Below are 11,813 nucleotides of genomic sequence, written 5' to 3'. Positions count from 1 at the left end.
TTATGCAGATGCTACTGGATAAAACTTTCGTTGAACTGAAGTTACACAATACAATCATCTTGCAGATAATGATCCATTAAATCTCTATTTACCAAGAACAAGACACAAGGATGAGAGACTTATTATTGAAATTCTAAAATGGTGTGCTAAATTTGGGCTGGAATTTCTGAACTGTAGCACGTAAAAATGTGCTAAATGTAGTCAACAACATAAAGTTAAGGACAGATGAAACAGCATCTTTACCACATTTGTGAAATCAAGTCATCTTCCGCATTAATCTCGGCTTCTTCACGAAGCTCAATCTCAGCATTTTAAGCCGCCTCCTTTTCATTTTCGTCTTCTCTGGTAACGTCAACCTCTTCTTCACCTTCTTCTCCTTCACCTTCACATACCTCTTATCAACTTTATATACCTTAGGTGTCACCGGCACCCCACGTGCCACTGCCTCACTAAAGAGGGCATTTGCCCTGTCAGACTGACTGTGCATAGCCAACTTCTCTATCAACAAACTATAAGTCTTAACCCCAGGAGCATGACCATATCCTTTCATCAACCGAAACACCTTCACTGCATGCTCCACCCGTTCGATTCCACACAAGATCTTGATAAATCCAAAGTAGGCTTTCCTGTCAAGCTTATCCCCGAAACCGGCCGACCGCATCCATTCAACCATCTCATCCCCCTCGGATACCCGAGCAGCCTGAAACAAGCTCCTGATCAGGGTTAAGTAGGTCTCTGCATCAGCTGAGCACCCCCATCCGCTCATTTTCCTAAACAGTTTCAAGGCATCCTCAGTCTTCCGGATCTTACACAGATTGGTGATGAGCACGCGGAAGGTCTCGGCATCACGAGGGATACCAGATGATTCCATCTCGAAGAGAATCTTCTCAGCCTCTGGCTGCAGTCGAAGTGGGTCCTTCTTCCGGCAAAGCCGACAAACACAATCCAAGATCGCATTATAGGCAGGTGTTCCGAGCTCAAACCCTCCCCGGAGGATTTCTCCCATAAGCCGGCGGGCCTCCTCAAGCTTCCCGGCAGCGCACCACCCCCGGATCAAAGCAGTACAGATCTCCTCGTCTGGGAAGACCTCGTTGGCGTAGCGCTTCACCGCACGCTCAGCATAGCCAGGAAATCCGTGCTCAGTGAGGGTGGCGACCAGGGAGGAGAGGGCGGAGCGGTCACGGCGGATGCCGAGATCTGCAGGAGCGGCATCAAAGAAACGGAGCGCTTCGGCGGCGCGGCCGGCGCGGACGAGGCGGTCGAGGGCTGCGCGGAAGGAGAGGGGGCCGACTGCGCGACGGAACTCGGAGAAGAGATCGTAGACGGCCTTGAAGTCATTGCGACGGCCGAGGAAGTGGACGAGGAAAGAGAGGGACTCATCGGAGGGGGTGAAGGAGCGATGGCGGACGATCCAGCGGTAGAGGTCGACGGCGGAGCGGCCAGCGGCGCGGGAGAGGTCGAGGACCTCAGCAAGGAGCCGCGTGTTGAAGCGGACATCAGAGAAGTGAAGGGAAAAGTGGCCGGGCAGGTCGAGGACAGAGGAAGAAGGATCGGCCGGGGAGGAGAGCTTGACGAGATCGGCAGAGATGGAGCGGGCAAGGTCGGAGTAGGCGACGGCGGATGCTGAGGAGGAGGAGGAGGAGAAGGATCGGATGGTCGAGGGAAAGAATGGAAGAGGGATCGGATGGCAGAAAGGCGGGAATGGGGAATGGGAAAGGGAAAGGGAACGGGAACGGGAACGGGAACGGGAGGGGGAGGGGCCAGGGAGGAGGCGGCGGAGGAAGTAGCGGAGGGGCGGCGGGCGTGGGGGTCGCCACATTGTGTTCCGGTGTCTGCAAAATTGGGGCGCAGCAGCACTACACAGAAGAAGGGTTTTTAGAAGTCGCCAATAACGTGGGTCGGTAACAAAAGGGAAACACTTCCGAAACCCTAAAGGAAGTGTTTCGAGCGGGAGCACAGAGCTAAAGTGCTATCGGGAACGCTACACTCGAACGCCATCAGCTCGTGTTTTTGGAACTTCTAAAATTATTTTATTATTCATAATATTTTAAATTTTAATTTTAAATTTATTCTTTTTTCTTTTCTCACAACCCCACACCCCACTGGTGTATCCTACCTACTACTGTCGAATCTCCGCCGCCCGTGCATCATATTGGACGGTTTGCAAAAATCAAAACATGATATTTAATGGATCAAAACATGTAATTGACCTAAAATATGATTACTTATGATTTATTATAGAATATTCAAAATTTTAAAAATATTAAATCATTATAATTGTAACAAATGTAAACAACTATTTCCCACACACACAATGAAACCACTTTTATGACAACATTTAACAGAACAAATGGATGCTTAGAAAGATATAGTGCATTGTACAACCATTCCCTTCAACAGCTTTCTTGAACTTCTCTAGTACAACGCCTCTAACATAGGCAGAAGGAAGAGAACAGCGTCAAGAAAGCTGTCCAAGGAATGACAATTCAGGACTTCTTTTAACCGGGAAACACAACTCACCATTCACAAGCATTTTTCAGGAGCAGTCATATTCCATAGGTAGGAATACTTGGGTGAATCTGTGACTTCCTCCTTGGAATCTTAGCACCAGTCAGTAAATTCTTGATTTGCTTCCTGTCCAAATTTTGTATAAAGCATGTGAGATAACCTTCTTCTTGGGGCAGAAAAGATTGCTGTTGCCGGTGGCCAATTGAGTGCAAACAAAAACATAGGATTCTTTGATCAAGACAGAACTAGTCTATACTAACCTTAGCTTGTTTGATCATGTTTAGCTTCTGTGCAAGTTGATTGGTCATCTGGCATTGGCTGCAAGAGATGATAAATTGCATTCACTCCAGATATTCTATGCACACTTGTACAGTGGGTGTTTCCACTTCCAATAAAATGGAAAGCATTGGAAATGACCAGATAGTCTAAGCTTTCTTTGTAATGCTTAGTTACATTCTCTTTCTATGTCAATAGATTGTTATCCTCAGTTTACATTCTCTTTCTAGGTTTTTTGAAGCAAGCCAATTCCATGCATCATTATTTCCTTATCTTGACTGGGACAGTCCAACATAAGCTACACAATTTGCAATATGTCCCTGTACATGCATCATCATTTCCTTTATTTGCAGTGCTACCAAGGCTCAAGATCATGAATAAAAGTAATTTGACGAAAGCAGATTTCAAATCAAGACCTTACCATCAGGAATCAAGGCCTAAACCAACTAGGCTGAAGAGATTTACCACAGTATAGAATGGTATGATCTTATGAAGCTTTTCGAGTCAACTATCCATTCTTCAGAAAAGAAAATGGCAGAAAAATGAAACTGAGGTTATGTAAACATAGGCTAAAAAGGTGAATCTGTAGCAAACACATGGGAAAAAAGGAGGAAAGAAAGACCTTAGCAAAGTTTTGGATGACAGTGTAGACAACGACCTCAACAACCAGTTTGAATCTAGAACTCCAGTTTGAGCCATTTGTTGTAATACACACAGGTCTTTGGTGATATAACACCATCAGGCGTGCACTCGCTTATCCGCGGGCACACTCCACAAGGAATCGACGATAAGTGACCAACTCTGGGAGCTTCTCTACCTCTCAAACTCCTGTAGCACACCTTTCCAGTTTGAACCGTAGAGAACTCACCTACTCCAGTGCTCTTCAATTCCTCAATCTCCTTGTCCAAAGCCAATGCACGCACAATCTCCAGCACCTGCTGCATGGTACACGCCACCTTCAGCACTCCTGAGGCTGAAATGGATTTCCAGATATCTTCGATGGGCGCAACCTTGAGCTCTTCAATGTGCTTCAAGCACATCTTCCTCAAAATATTAATGAACTCCGTATCAAGGCTTCCTTCTGAATACCATGAACCACCAGATACTTCCTTTGATGGTTCAAACTCTACAGCCATGAAAATTTTTCTTGCCTTATTGTGAACATTAACAACATCTTTTATGAGGTTCTTGTTCTGGAGTGATTTGAGAGCCTTAGTAACAACAATATTCTGAAGACCTGTTTCTTTTTTCATGTCAGCTGTCCAAATCCCCATGTTCTTTCTGCTTTTGATCAATTCATAGAGAATCCGCTCGTTTTCAGGTAGAGAAGGAGGTTGACTTTGTGAGTCAGGTTGTGCCCTCTTTTGTGGTGTCATCGATGGGCGGCTCATTGCGACTGTCATAAGTTCAACAAAAAAGAAATCAGAAAAGGCGGAGGAAATAAAATTAATATAACACAACAAAAGAATGTTCTTTTATGATATTTACTAGCAAAAATTAACAGAGTGACGATCAGATTCCACAACAAAGGCAGTAAAGACCTTGGTCGCACTTTGATCTATTTTTCTCAAAATCAAACCCGTGATATGGTTAAGGGTTTCAACTCTTCATAGTGAATCTCAAAATTTGGTTCCATAGAAGTGGCATCGCTCGGTGCAGACAACCAAAGGGCAGCTGCAAGCATGGCTGTCGCTGACGAAAATTCTATGGAGCCATCGGTCGAACAGATGGCGTGCGAGAGGAGAATAAGGGTTTACCCAGACCACAAGAAAAACGGATCAAAAGAAAATTCAAAAATCAAAAAACAAGAACTGAGAGGCTAAAAAATCTCCTCGAGAAATGGAGATAATTCATCATAAAAAGATTGAGCGACTGAGATGGACGAACCGGTCGAGAGGGAAGGGCACGCAGTTCCCCAACCTTCCGCAGGTGGTAGGAGATCGTTTGCGTCCTAGGGCTACGGTTTAGTACCGCCCTTTCTTCAGCGATCCGAGCGGCAATTGGAGGTTCGCAATGCGCGACAGGAAGGGAAGAATCTAAACCGGAAAGCGATTCGTTCTTCCGCTGTTTAGGGAGAGAAAGAGAGCACCTAATCGTATATAGAAGTACCCCCCACCCAATCCGTTACCTTACGAGACAGCGACGGGGTACATACGTGGGTCCCAAGTGGTCTCCTCTTTATGTGCACTTTTAACGGGAGCAACCGTCCGGGTAACGAGTTGACGTGTCTGCAAGAGTCGGCGTTCATTTTTTGGGTCCCACATGGGCCATCTTATGTCTGCCGTCCATCTTAGATCAAACGGTGATGAATGTGTTTTCGTGCGTCTGAATGCATGCGTGCTCGGCAACCACGACGTATCATTTTGATTCATGTTATTGGGCGATCGATTTCGATAATTTATCGAAAACCAGTACCGTTTTATATTATTAAGAATAAATAAACAAGTGATGCATTCCAAAGTTCACATTATGGAAATTTAAAATGTACAGCTGAGGACAGTGTTAGCATGTGAAAGGATTAAAATAAAATTATTTATTTATTTATTTATTTTCAAATAATAAGTGATGAAAATGATATTTGATCCTGAAGATGAAAATATTTATCCTCAACTAAGGTTTGACATATGACAATCAAATCAACATGAGGAGGAGGCTGAGGCCCCCAATCAACTGGACATTATATGAATATAAAATATGTTAAAAACATTCTTTTTAATTTGATCAATCATAAAAGATTCACTAGACCATAGTAATCGATATGATTCACAATTTATCCATCATACCTACTCCATTCACCATATCAAGAACCTTACTCGATTTTGTGCAGGTCGACAACAGATCAAACATCAAAGACCCCTCGGACGCACTCCAAAGGTTTCTTGTGCATGCGGGTTCGAAGCAAAATTTAAGCATCATCCCAGCATGTCCCAATAAAATTTAAGCATGCACCAGGTATTTTTGTTATAATGAACTAGTGACAAAAGTATTTAAACCTAATCCTTCCATGCCAAAAGAAAAAAAAAAAAAAAAACTCTTCTTTCTGAAAACATAAAAGGGAATAAAAAAGAAAAGAAAGATTTGAAATTTGACAACTTAACAACAGCATGCAATGTCTGTTGTGTTCTATGCCAGTTAACATGGTTTGTGTCAACCAAGAAGCAAAGTAAGACATGCATTCAACTCATCATGCACAGCCTAGCTGCATTCATTATATCCCTCAAAAATAACACATCAGAGGCCATCAATAATCAAATAAAGACAACTATTTGACATGAGAAAGCAGCGCAAATAAAACAATATTTCAAACAGGACCAAAAAAAAAAAAAGGTGACCTCGCAAAGCAAATACTATGACATGGAGGTCAATAATTCTTCAAAGTTAAAGACAAGCCAATCAGCTTTTGCTGCAACTGCTTCTCGCATCTGAACCCCAGCGAAGCATATAAATAAGTCGGCACCACCTGGTTTCTTTGCCTTCAGAACAGCTCGGAAGGAAAGAGAGAGATGAGAAAAGCTTACTACTCTGAATGTCAATTTGAAATGGAGTAAAAGCACCAAAATGATTGCCATTTTTTTTGAACTTTCCAGGTCCTCTATACTACAGAAACACCTAAAGATAAGTGACGGTAACTAATAGTTCAGGACCTTTTGAAATAATTTGTTTGGTTTAGATTGATTACCTTCAGCATCTAATGTAGTCTGAACCATGCAAGAATCATGAGCTGGATATTTAATCTCATTCTCCACCCAACTTCTTTTAATTGATAAGAGAACTTGTTCACTTTGATCAATTTTATACACCTATTTGTGTAAGCAATGAAAGCCCACCAAAGGTGTTCTCACTGGAGAGAATTCAGGAACATAATAAAAAGAAATTAGATGATAATAATCTTATCTCAGAGAATCATAATCATTACCGAATGATTTGATTTATGTTAGAATAAAAGATTATGCTTTAAGAAAGCATCTTATCTTGCTGAGCAACTAAAACCTCAAACCCTCCTTGATTCACTTATATTATTGTGTAAGGTTAATTTAAACTCAGCATATGGTTCAATTACAAATATTTGAGCTGTCACAATATAAGTTAATTGATGGGATCTAATTTGCATCTCTCTGTTTTATGTGATGATTGGTATCTTAAATTCCATCACCAATCTCATGTAAAGTAATTTTCCCAGCTGCCAGATTAAGACTAATATAAATTCGTGACTTGTGTATGGGTTTTGTAAAATAGTTATCAAATTCAATCTAAAAGAACAACGGCATAGCATAGAAAACTACTAATGATAAAAAAATTTATTTAAATCAAATGACTCTGCTACCTCAAGATCTGTTGCACCATCTCCGATCATAACCAATGCCTTGTAATCATGGACCTGCATCCAATACAAGAAATGCAAATTAAGTGACATTTGTCTGATACAAGAAATTAATTAAGCAACATTTAATGTAGAGTTTTATCATGTCACATAGTAATTGCAATACCTTTCTTATCTGTTGTACAGCTGTTGCTTTTCCACCACTTCTTGAAGTAGGTTCTTTGGCATCAAATCCAACAAACTCACCAGAACTGCCAAATAGTAATTGATTTGCAAAGATGTTCTCAAGAGGGATTCCAAGCTGCAATGCCACAGGCTTCACAAAAAGTAGCAATCTTCAGCATGATGCTCTTGGCTTATCTTTGGCATCAAATCCAACAAACTCAAACAAATCAGATTACAACCAATATACTCATGGCTTATCTTCTTATCCAATATTCTGAGAAAATAAAAACGATATTGTTCACATCACGTATGTATATGAGTCACTCCCATGATGCACCATATGAGTACTCCTTTTGGGGCAAGACCCAAATGGGCCTAAGTTGTGACCTTATTTCTGTGTGAGATCAAAGAAAATAAAAAGAAGTTGCCATCAGATGTAAGAGAACATTAACAAGGACTACCACTCACACAATAACTACTTTGGGCCTATTACTCTAATCTAGTAAAACCCAACCTGTACACCGGAAAAATTACACTGTGCATAAACAACTCTTCAAGAACCACGAGAATTCAATTTCTAGTTCTAGGCCGTCCCTCTTTTTCATGATAATTTCAAAGATCTCAAATAGGATAGATCATAAACTTAGCAGAAACATCTTATTTTTCTTCTATATATGAACTGTTACCAAATCATAGATTCATCAACTGTTGGAAGATACATCACAATTAAAGATACTTCATATACCTTTATGCAAGGTATGAGATATCAGTGGAAAGGAAACACGATTTTCTTAGTCGAAATAAATGAAAGAGAAACAAGATTTTTTGAACAATAGAATCCACTATTTAACATCTTTTCATCGATGCCGCCATCTTTTACTCCTTCCCCTTCCCTGCAGTCATACATCCCTTGACGGTTTGAGGAAAGGTGGGTCACAAAGAAATTTATAAAATATGTAACCAACTCCTCTCCGGGATCACAGACCTATATACACTCAGACTCAAAAAGTCACCTAAGTATCCAACTTTATCATCAAAATAAGTCCTACACTGAATCAAATTAAGAAGACCACCCAAAACATAGTCAATCTTAGATGCCTATGTAGTGCTGAACTATAAAAAATAATATCCTCGGTCATACTTGATATGACCACACTTATTCAACCACATAGAAAACAAATATGAAACTAACATTACATGACCATACTTGATCCATCCACAAAGAAAAAAAATTCAACACACAAATCAATACTAATATGTAAATTTGTCAGACAAAACTCCTAAACCCAAAATCAGTTTGGTTAAGATTTAACCCAAAGGTAGTACCGAAACAAATAATTTTATTTTTTTTAAGTGCATGATGATTCCCAAGATATGGTAATGGAAATGACAGAAAAAAGTCAGATGTAACTAGTTGAGATACATACATTAATCATTTGACGGAAGCCACCAGATATAAGGTACACATCGATGTTTTGAGCCATCAGCTTTTGGGTAAGTTCAGCAATGCCAGGAGAAATCCTACACATTGATTATAAGGACAGGAACAAGGATAAGATGTATCTGTTGGCACCAATAGAGGCATGTGTGTATTCATGTGCTTAAAGATAAAAAAAGATTGTACAAGTTGGGATATTACCGCATATGGTTGTTGTTATTGTAAGGCTCTGCCTAATTAGCATAAGATTGTGCAACTCATAGATCAAATTATCAAGAACCAAGAATAAAAAAAAAAGAGGAGTTTTGAGCTTGTAATTATTATCTATCAACTAGTCTGTAGAATATCTAGAAATACACAAACAAAAACCATATTAAGAATCTTTATCTATAAAATACCCACTAAGAGAAGACAACTTGACAGAACTTGTCGCTGATAATTTGTGTTGGGGATCTGTAAACAAAATTGGAAACACCAAAATCTATCTACATTTGATATAACAATAAAAAGAAGCAGCATTACCTGGGAGGTCTCTTCTCTAAAAAATCCTTAACCTGTGACAGTGAAGGATTAAATAAAGAAAGTCTAGCAGCTAAAGCTTCCTCAAATGGTACAGATCCACTCATAGCCCTGAAGTATCATAGAAAGAAGGGAAATAAGAATTATTTTCCTGGTGCATTTGAACTCATCAAATAAGGGTAATTACTTTGTTGTCCACTCTGCAACAGCTTTGCCAGCACCACAGAAGTCAGCAAGTTCATCAATACCCTCATCCAGACAAACAGTGCTATCCACATCAAAGCACACAGCATCAACACTGCGCCAGAAGTTGAGCACCTCTGCACTATGTTTGAAAATTTCTAGTTAGGTAAAACTGCAATGTGAAAATGAATGACACATTCAATCTTTGTTAAGTTCTTTTGATGGTAATTCCATATGCCATGTGTATAGAAAGGGGAACAGGTTAGCCAATTGGTTGGCTAACCATGCCCTGATTGAGAGACTATGCTTTTCGAAGAGTGGAGTGGCCCTCTCAGTTTCTACAGCTTGTCCACTCCGACTTAAGGGGTAAATTTTGTACCCATTTCCCTAAGTAATGCATATCTTACTATTTTAGCCAAAAAAAAAAGTATGACACTGGACATCCAAATAGTTCTCAGGGACAACCTTCAGAAGGTATAGTGTTGCTAAACTGAGCAGTAGAAATGCTCTTCGGGGGTTGCAGCGATGAGGCCACAACAGAGAGAGGCTTAAGATGTTTCATGACAGCTACAGGATGTTTAATTGCCATTTCTGGTATCTGCAAAAAGGTAGATCGGACAAGAGGAGACCGGCAGATATTGTAGGATTGGCAAACAGGATTGACATGTGCACTAACCAACCCAGCCATCAAGCTTCCTGCAGGCTAAAGAGTAACGACATTATGTTAGGCAAGAAACAAAGTGAGTGCAATGAGCTATATAAAATGTACACACATTTCTTGGCAAGATTTTTGAAGGCCATCTCAGAATGCACTTATAAGCCAGATAATAACAGGGGTTCTTAGCTATGTCAAGATAAATATTTATGAAATTTCAAATCTGTGGAAATTGAAGTTCTAGCACTACAAAGTCCATTAAGATGCTGAAAGCTAAAACAAAGAAAGGTACATCATATATCCATCATTCAATAAGCTGTGAAACAAATCCAGAAAGTTACCAGCAATTTTATCTCTTGTTTTTGCCAGGATTGATTGATTTCTTGAGATACACAAACTTCACTAATCAATGTCTTAGTTTCTTCAATCCTTTGATCTCAGGTGGCGTTTGGTTGGTTGTCGGAATTGAATCCGAGTTTCTCTAAAATTAGAATCAAATAGACTAATTATGTACAATTGGAATCGGAGAGACCAATTTCTTTTAAAATTTTTGTTACATTATTTATCCTTTATTTATTATTTTATATGCTTATAATAATTATTGATTATTATTTTCTTTTAAATAAATTCGTAATATTCACCAATACTACATTGTCTACTACTTCATATTTTGTTTACTATTTCATATTACTGAATTTTATACATTTTATAATCATAATTTCTAAATATATAGTTGTTTGTGTTATATTATTTGAGTTATATAATATGTTATGATATATTATAAATTTGTATTATTTTATGGTTTTATTTCAGTTTACGTTAAGTATATTACTTTTTAGATGTAAACAACGAACCAGATTCCGGTTGGATTCTGGCTTTTAAAGATAATTGGAACAGAATGAGATGATCAAAATCCAAATATTAACCATGAGAATCAACGATTCTCATTCCCATTCCTAGCCCAATTTTTACATTACCAAGCAGACCCTTTGTTTATCGCTGGAATTCTCTTAGTCTGACTGCTGAGATTAACATGGTTCTCAATTACAATGAGCGAACAATCAAACAAACTGAACGGGTTTTCTCTTCACAGCCTATTGCAACCTTCCAAGTTCGAACTGATGATCTCACTCAACAAAGATACCCAATGCCAAAAGAACAATAAAAGAAAGATTTCAAGCAAAACAGTAAACAAATAAGAACACGAAAACTCGCTCACAAATAGGGTTCGGCGTCCTCCGAAAGCAAAAAGATCAAACATCAACAACAGAGGCCGAAGCAAATCGAAGAGAGCAATAGAAGAGACGGGAGTCTTCACCTGAGAGGGAGCAAAAGAGGAATCGTGGAGAGAACGATTTCGTTGCCAGCGGCCGGAAGGAGAGAGGAACGGAACGAATAACGAAGACGAGAGACGCGATTCAGATCGGAAAACGACGCGTTCGTCACGGCTGACGTGGCCTCTAACGCAACAACCAACAAATATTGAAGACTTTTACATATAAAATTATTTTGTTATATATATATATATATATATATATATATATATATATATATATATATATATATCTGTGTGTGTGGAATGTCTTTATTCTTCGGGAATTTGCAGTGAATGCTGGACGGCATATAATCAATCAGAGTAGCCGGCCCTGTGATCGGGTCGGGTCGAGCGTGTTTAAACCGAAGCCGGCCCAAGTTGAAGCGCAGGCCGTCAAGGTGTGCGACTCCTGTAATCACTAACGTCCATCTTG

The 11,813-nt window shown here is 39.7% G+C and overlaps 3 protein-coding genes across 11 annotated transcripts; all 3 read right to left on the bottom strand.

Moving 5' to 3' along the window:
- LOC135605479 (small ribosomal subunit protein mL104 (rPPR9)-like) lies at nt 1-1,880 on the bottom strand. The gene has a single exon (XM_065095623.1). The coding sequence runs from the start codon at nt 1,817-1,819 to the stop codon at nt 257-259; it is 1,563 nt and encodes a 520-aa protein (XP_064951695.1). The 5' UTR covers nt 1,820-1,880; the 3' UTR covers nt 1-256.
- A 457-nt stretch (nt 1,881-2,337) lies between these two features.
- On the bottom strand, nt 2,338-4,869 carry LOC103973338 (uncharacterized). Of its 6 annotated transcripts, XR_010484451.1 has the most exons (5): nt 4,672-4,869; nt 3,407-4,180; nt 3,206-3,301; nt 2,769-2,826; nt 2,338-2,634 (listed from the first exon to the last, which is right to left on the bottom strand). XR_010484451.1 is itself a non-coding variant. In XM_009387885.3 (3 exons), exon 3 carries the CDS (start codon nt 4,173-4,175, stop codon nt 3,462-3,464), a length of 714 nt encoding a protein of 237 aa, XP_009386160.2. In that variant the 5' UTR covers nt 4,176-4,180; nt 4,326-4,488; nt 4,672-4,869; the 3' UTR covers nt 3,317-3,461. The 6 variants fall into 6 exon arrangements, 3 of the variants coding, with proteins under 3 accessions (XP_009386160.2, XP_009386152.2, XP_064951699.1); XR_010484450.1 differs by having other exon boundaries at nt 2,769-3,301; XR_010484449.1 differs by having other exon boundaries at nt 2,338-3,301.
- A 1,086-nt stretch (nt 4,870-5,955) lies between these two features.
- Nucleotides 5,956-11,529, bottom strand: LOC135582057 (phosphoserine phosphatase, chloroplastic-like). Of its 4 annotated transcripts, XM_065095622.1 has the most exons (9): nt 11,384-11,507; nt 10,087-10,106; nt 9,876-10,008; nt 9,415-9,547; nt 9,231-9,338; nt 8,698-8,791; nt 7,272-7,421; nt 7,109-7,162; nt 5,956-6,257 (listed from the first exon to the last, which is right to left on the bottom strand). In XM_065095622.1, exons 2-9 carry the CDS (start codon nt 10,096-10,098, stop codon nt 6,132-6,134), a joined length of 810 nt encoding a protein of 269 aa, XP_064951694.1. In that variant the 5' UTR covers nt 10,099-10,106; nt 11,384-11,507; the 3' UTR covers nt 5,956-6,131. The 4 variants fall into 4 exon arrangements, with proteins under 4 accessions (XP_064951694.1, XP_064951693.1, XP_064951692.1 ...); XM_065095621.1 differs by having other exon boundaries at nt 9,876-10,106; nt 11,384-11,529; XM_065095620.1 differs by having other exon boundaries at nt 9,876-10,113; nt 11,384-11,527.
- Between the last annotated feature and the right edge of the window lie 284 nt (nt 11,530-11,813).

This window comes from Musa acuminata, chromosome BXJ2-2 (genome assembly GCF_036884655.1).
Source record: "Musa acuminata AAA Group cultivar baxijiao chromosome BXJ2-2, Cavendish_Baxijiao_AAA, whole genome shotgun sequence".
NCBI classification, from domain to species: domain Eukaryota; kingdom Viridiplantae; phylum Streptophyta; class Magnoliopsida; order Zingiberales; family Musaceae; genus Musa; species Musa acuminata.
This window is presented reverse-complemented; position numbering and strand designations above follow the sequence as displayed.

What these genes read in the sequence shown, in the direction of transcription:
- LOC135605479 (XM_065095623.1), bottom strand. Translation starts at nt 1,819, where the DNA reads ATGTGGCGACCCCCACGCCCGCCGCCCCTCCGCTACTTCCTCCGCCGC.
- LOC103973338 (XM_009387885.3), bottom strand. Translation starts at nt 4,175, where the DNA reads ATGAGCCGCCCATCGATGACACCACAAAAGAGGGCACAACCTGACTCA.
- LOC135582057 (XM_065095619.1), bottom strand. Translation starts at nt 11,326, where the DNA reads ATGTTTGATCTTTTTGCTTTCGGAGGACGCCGAACCCTATTT. An exon ending in TTAGAGAAGAGACCTCCCAG is followed by an intron (nt 8,792 to 9,230) that starts GTAATGCTGCTT and finishes ATCAATGTGTAG; the next exon opens with GATTTCTCCTGGCATTGCTG. An exon ending in ATGGTGCAACAGATCTTGAG is followed by an intron (nt 6,258 to 7,108) that starts GTAGCAGAGTCA and finishes GCTGTTCTGAAG; the next exon opens with GCAAAGAAACCAGGTGGTGC.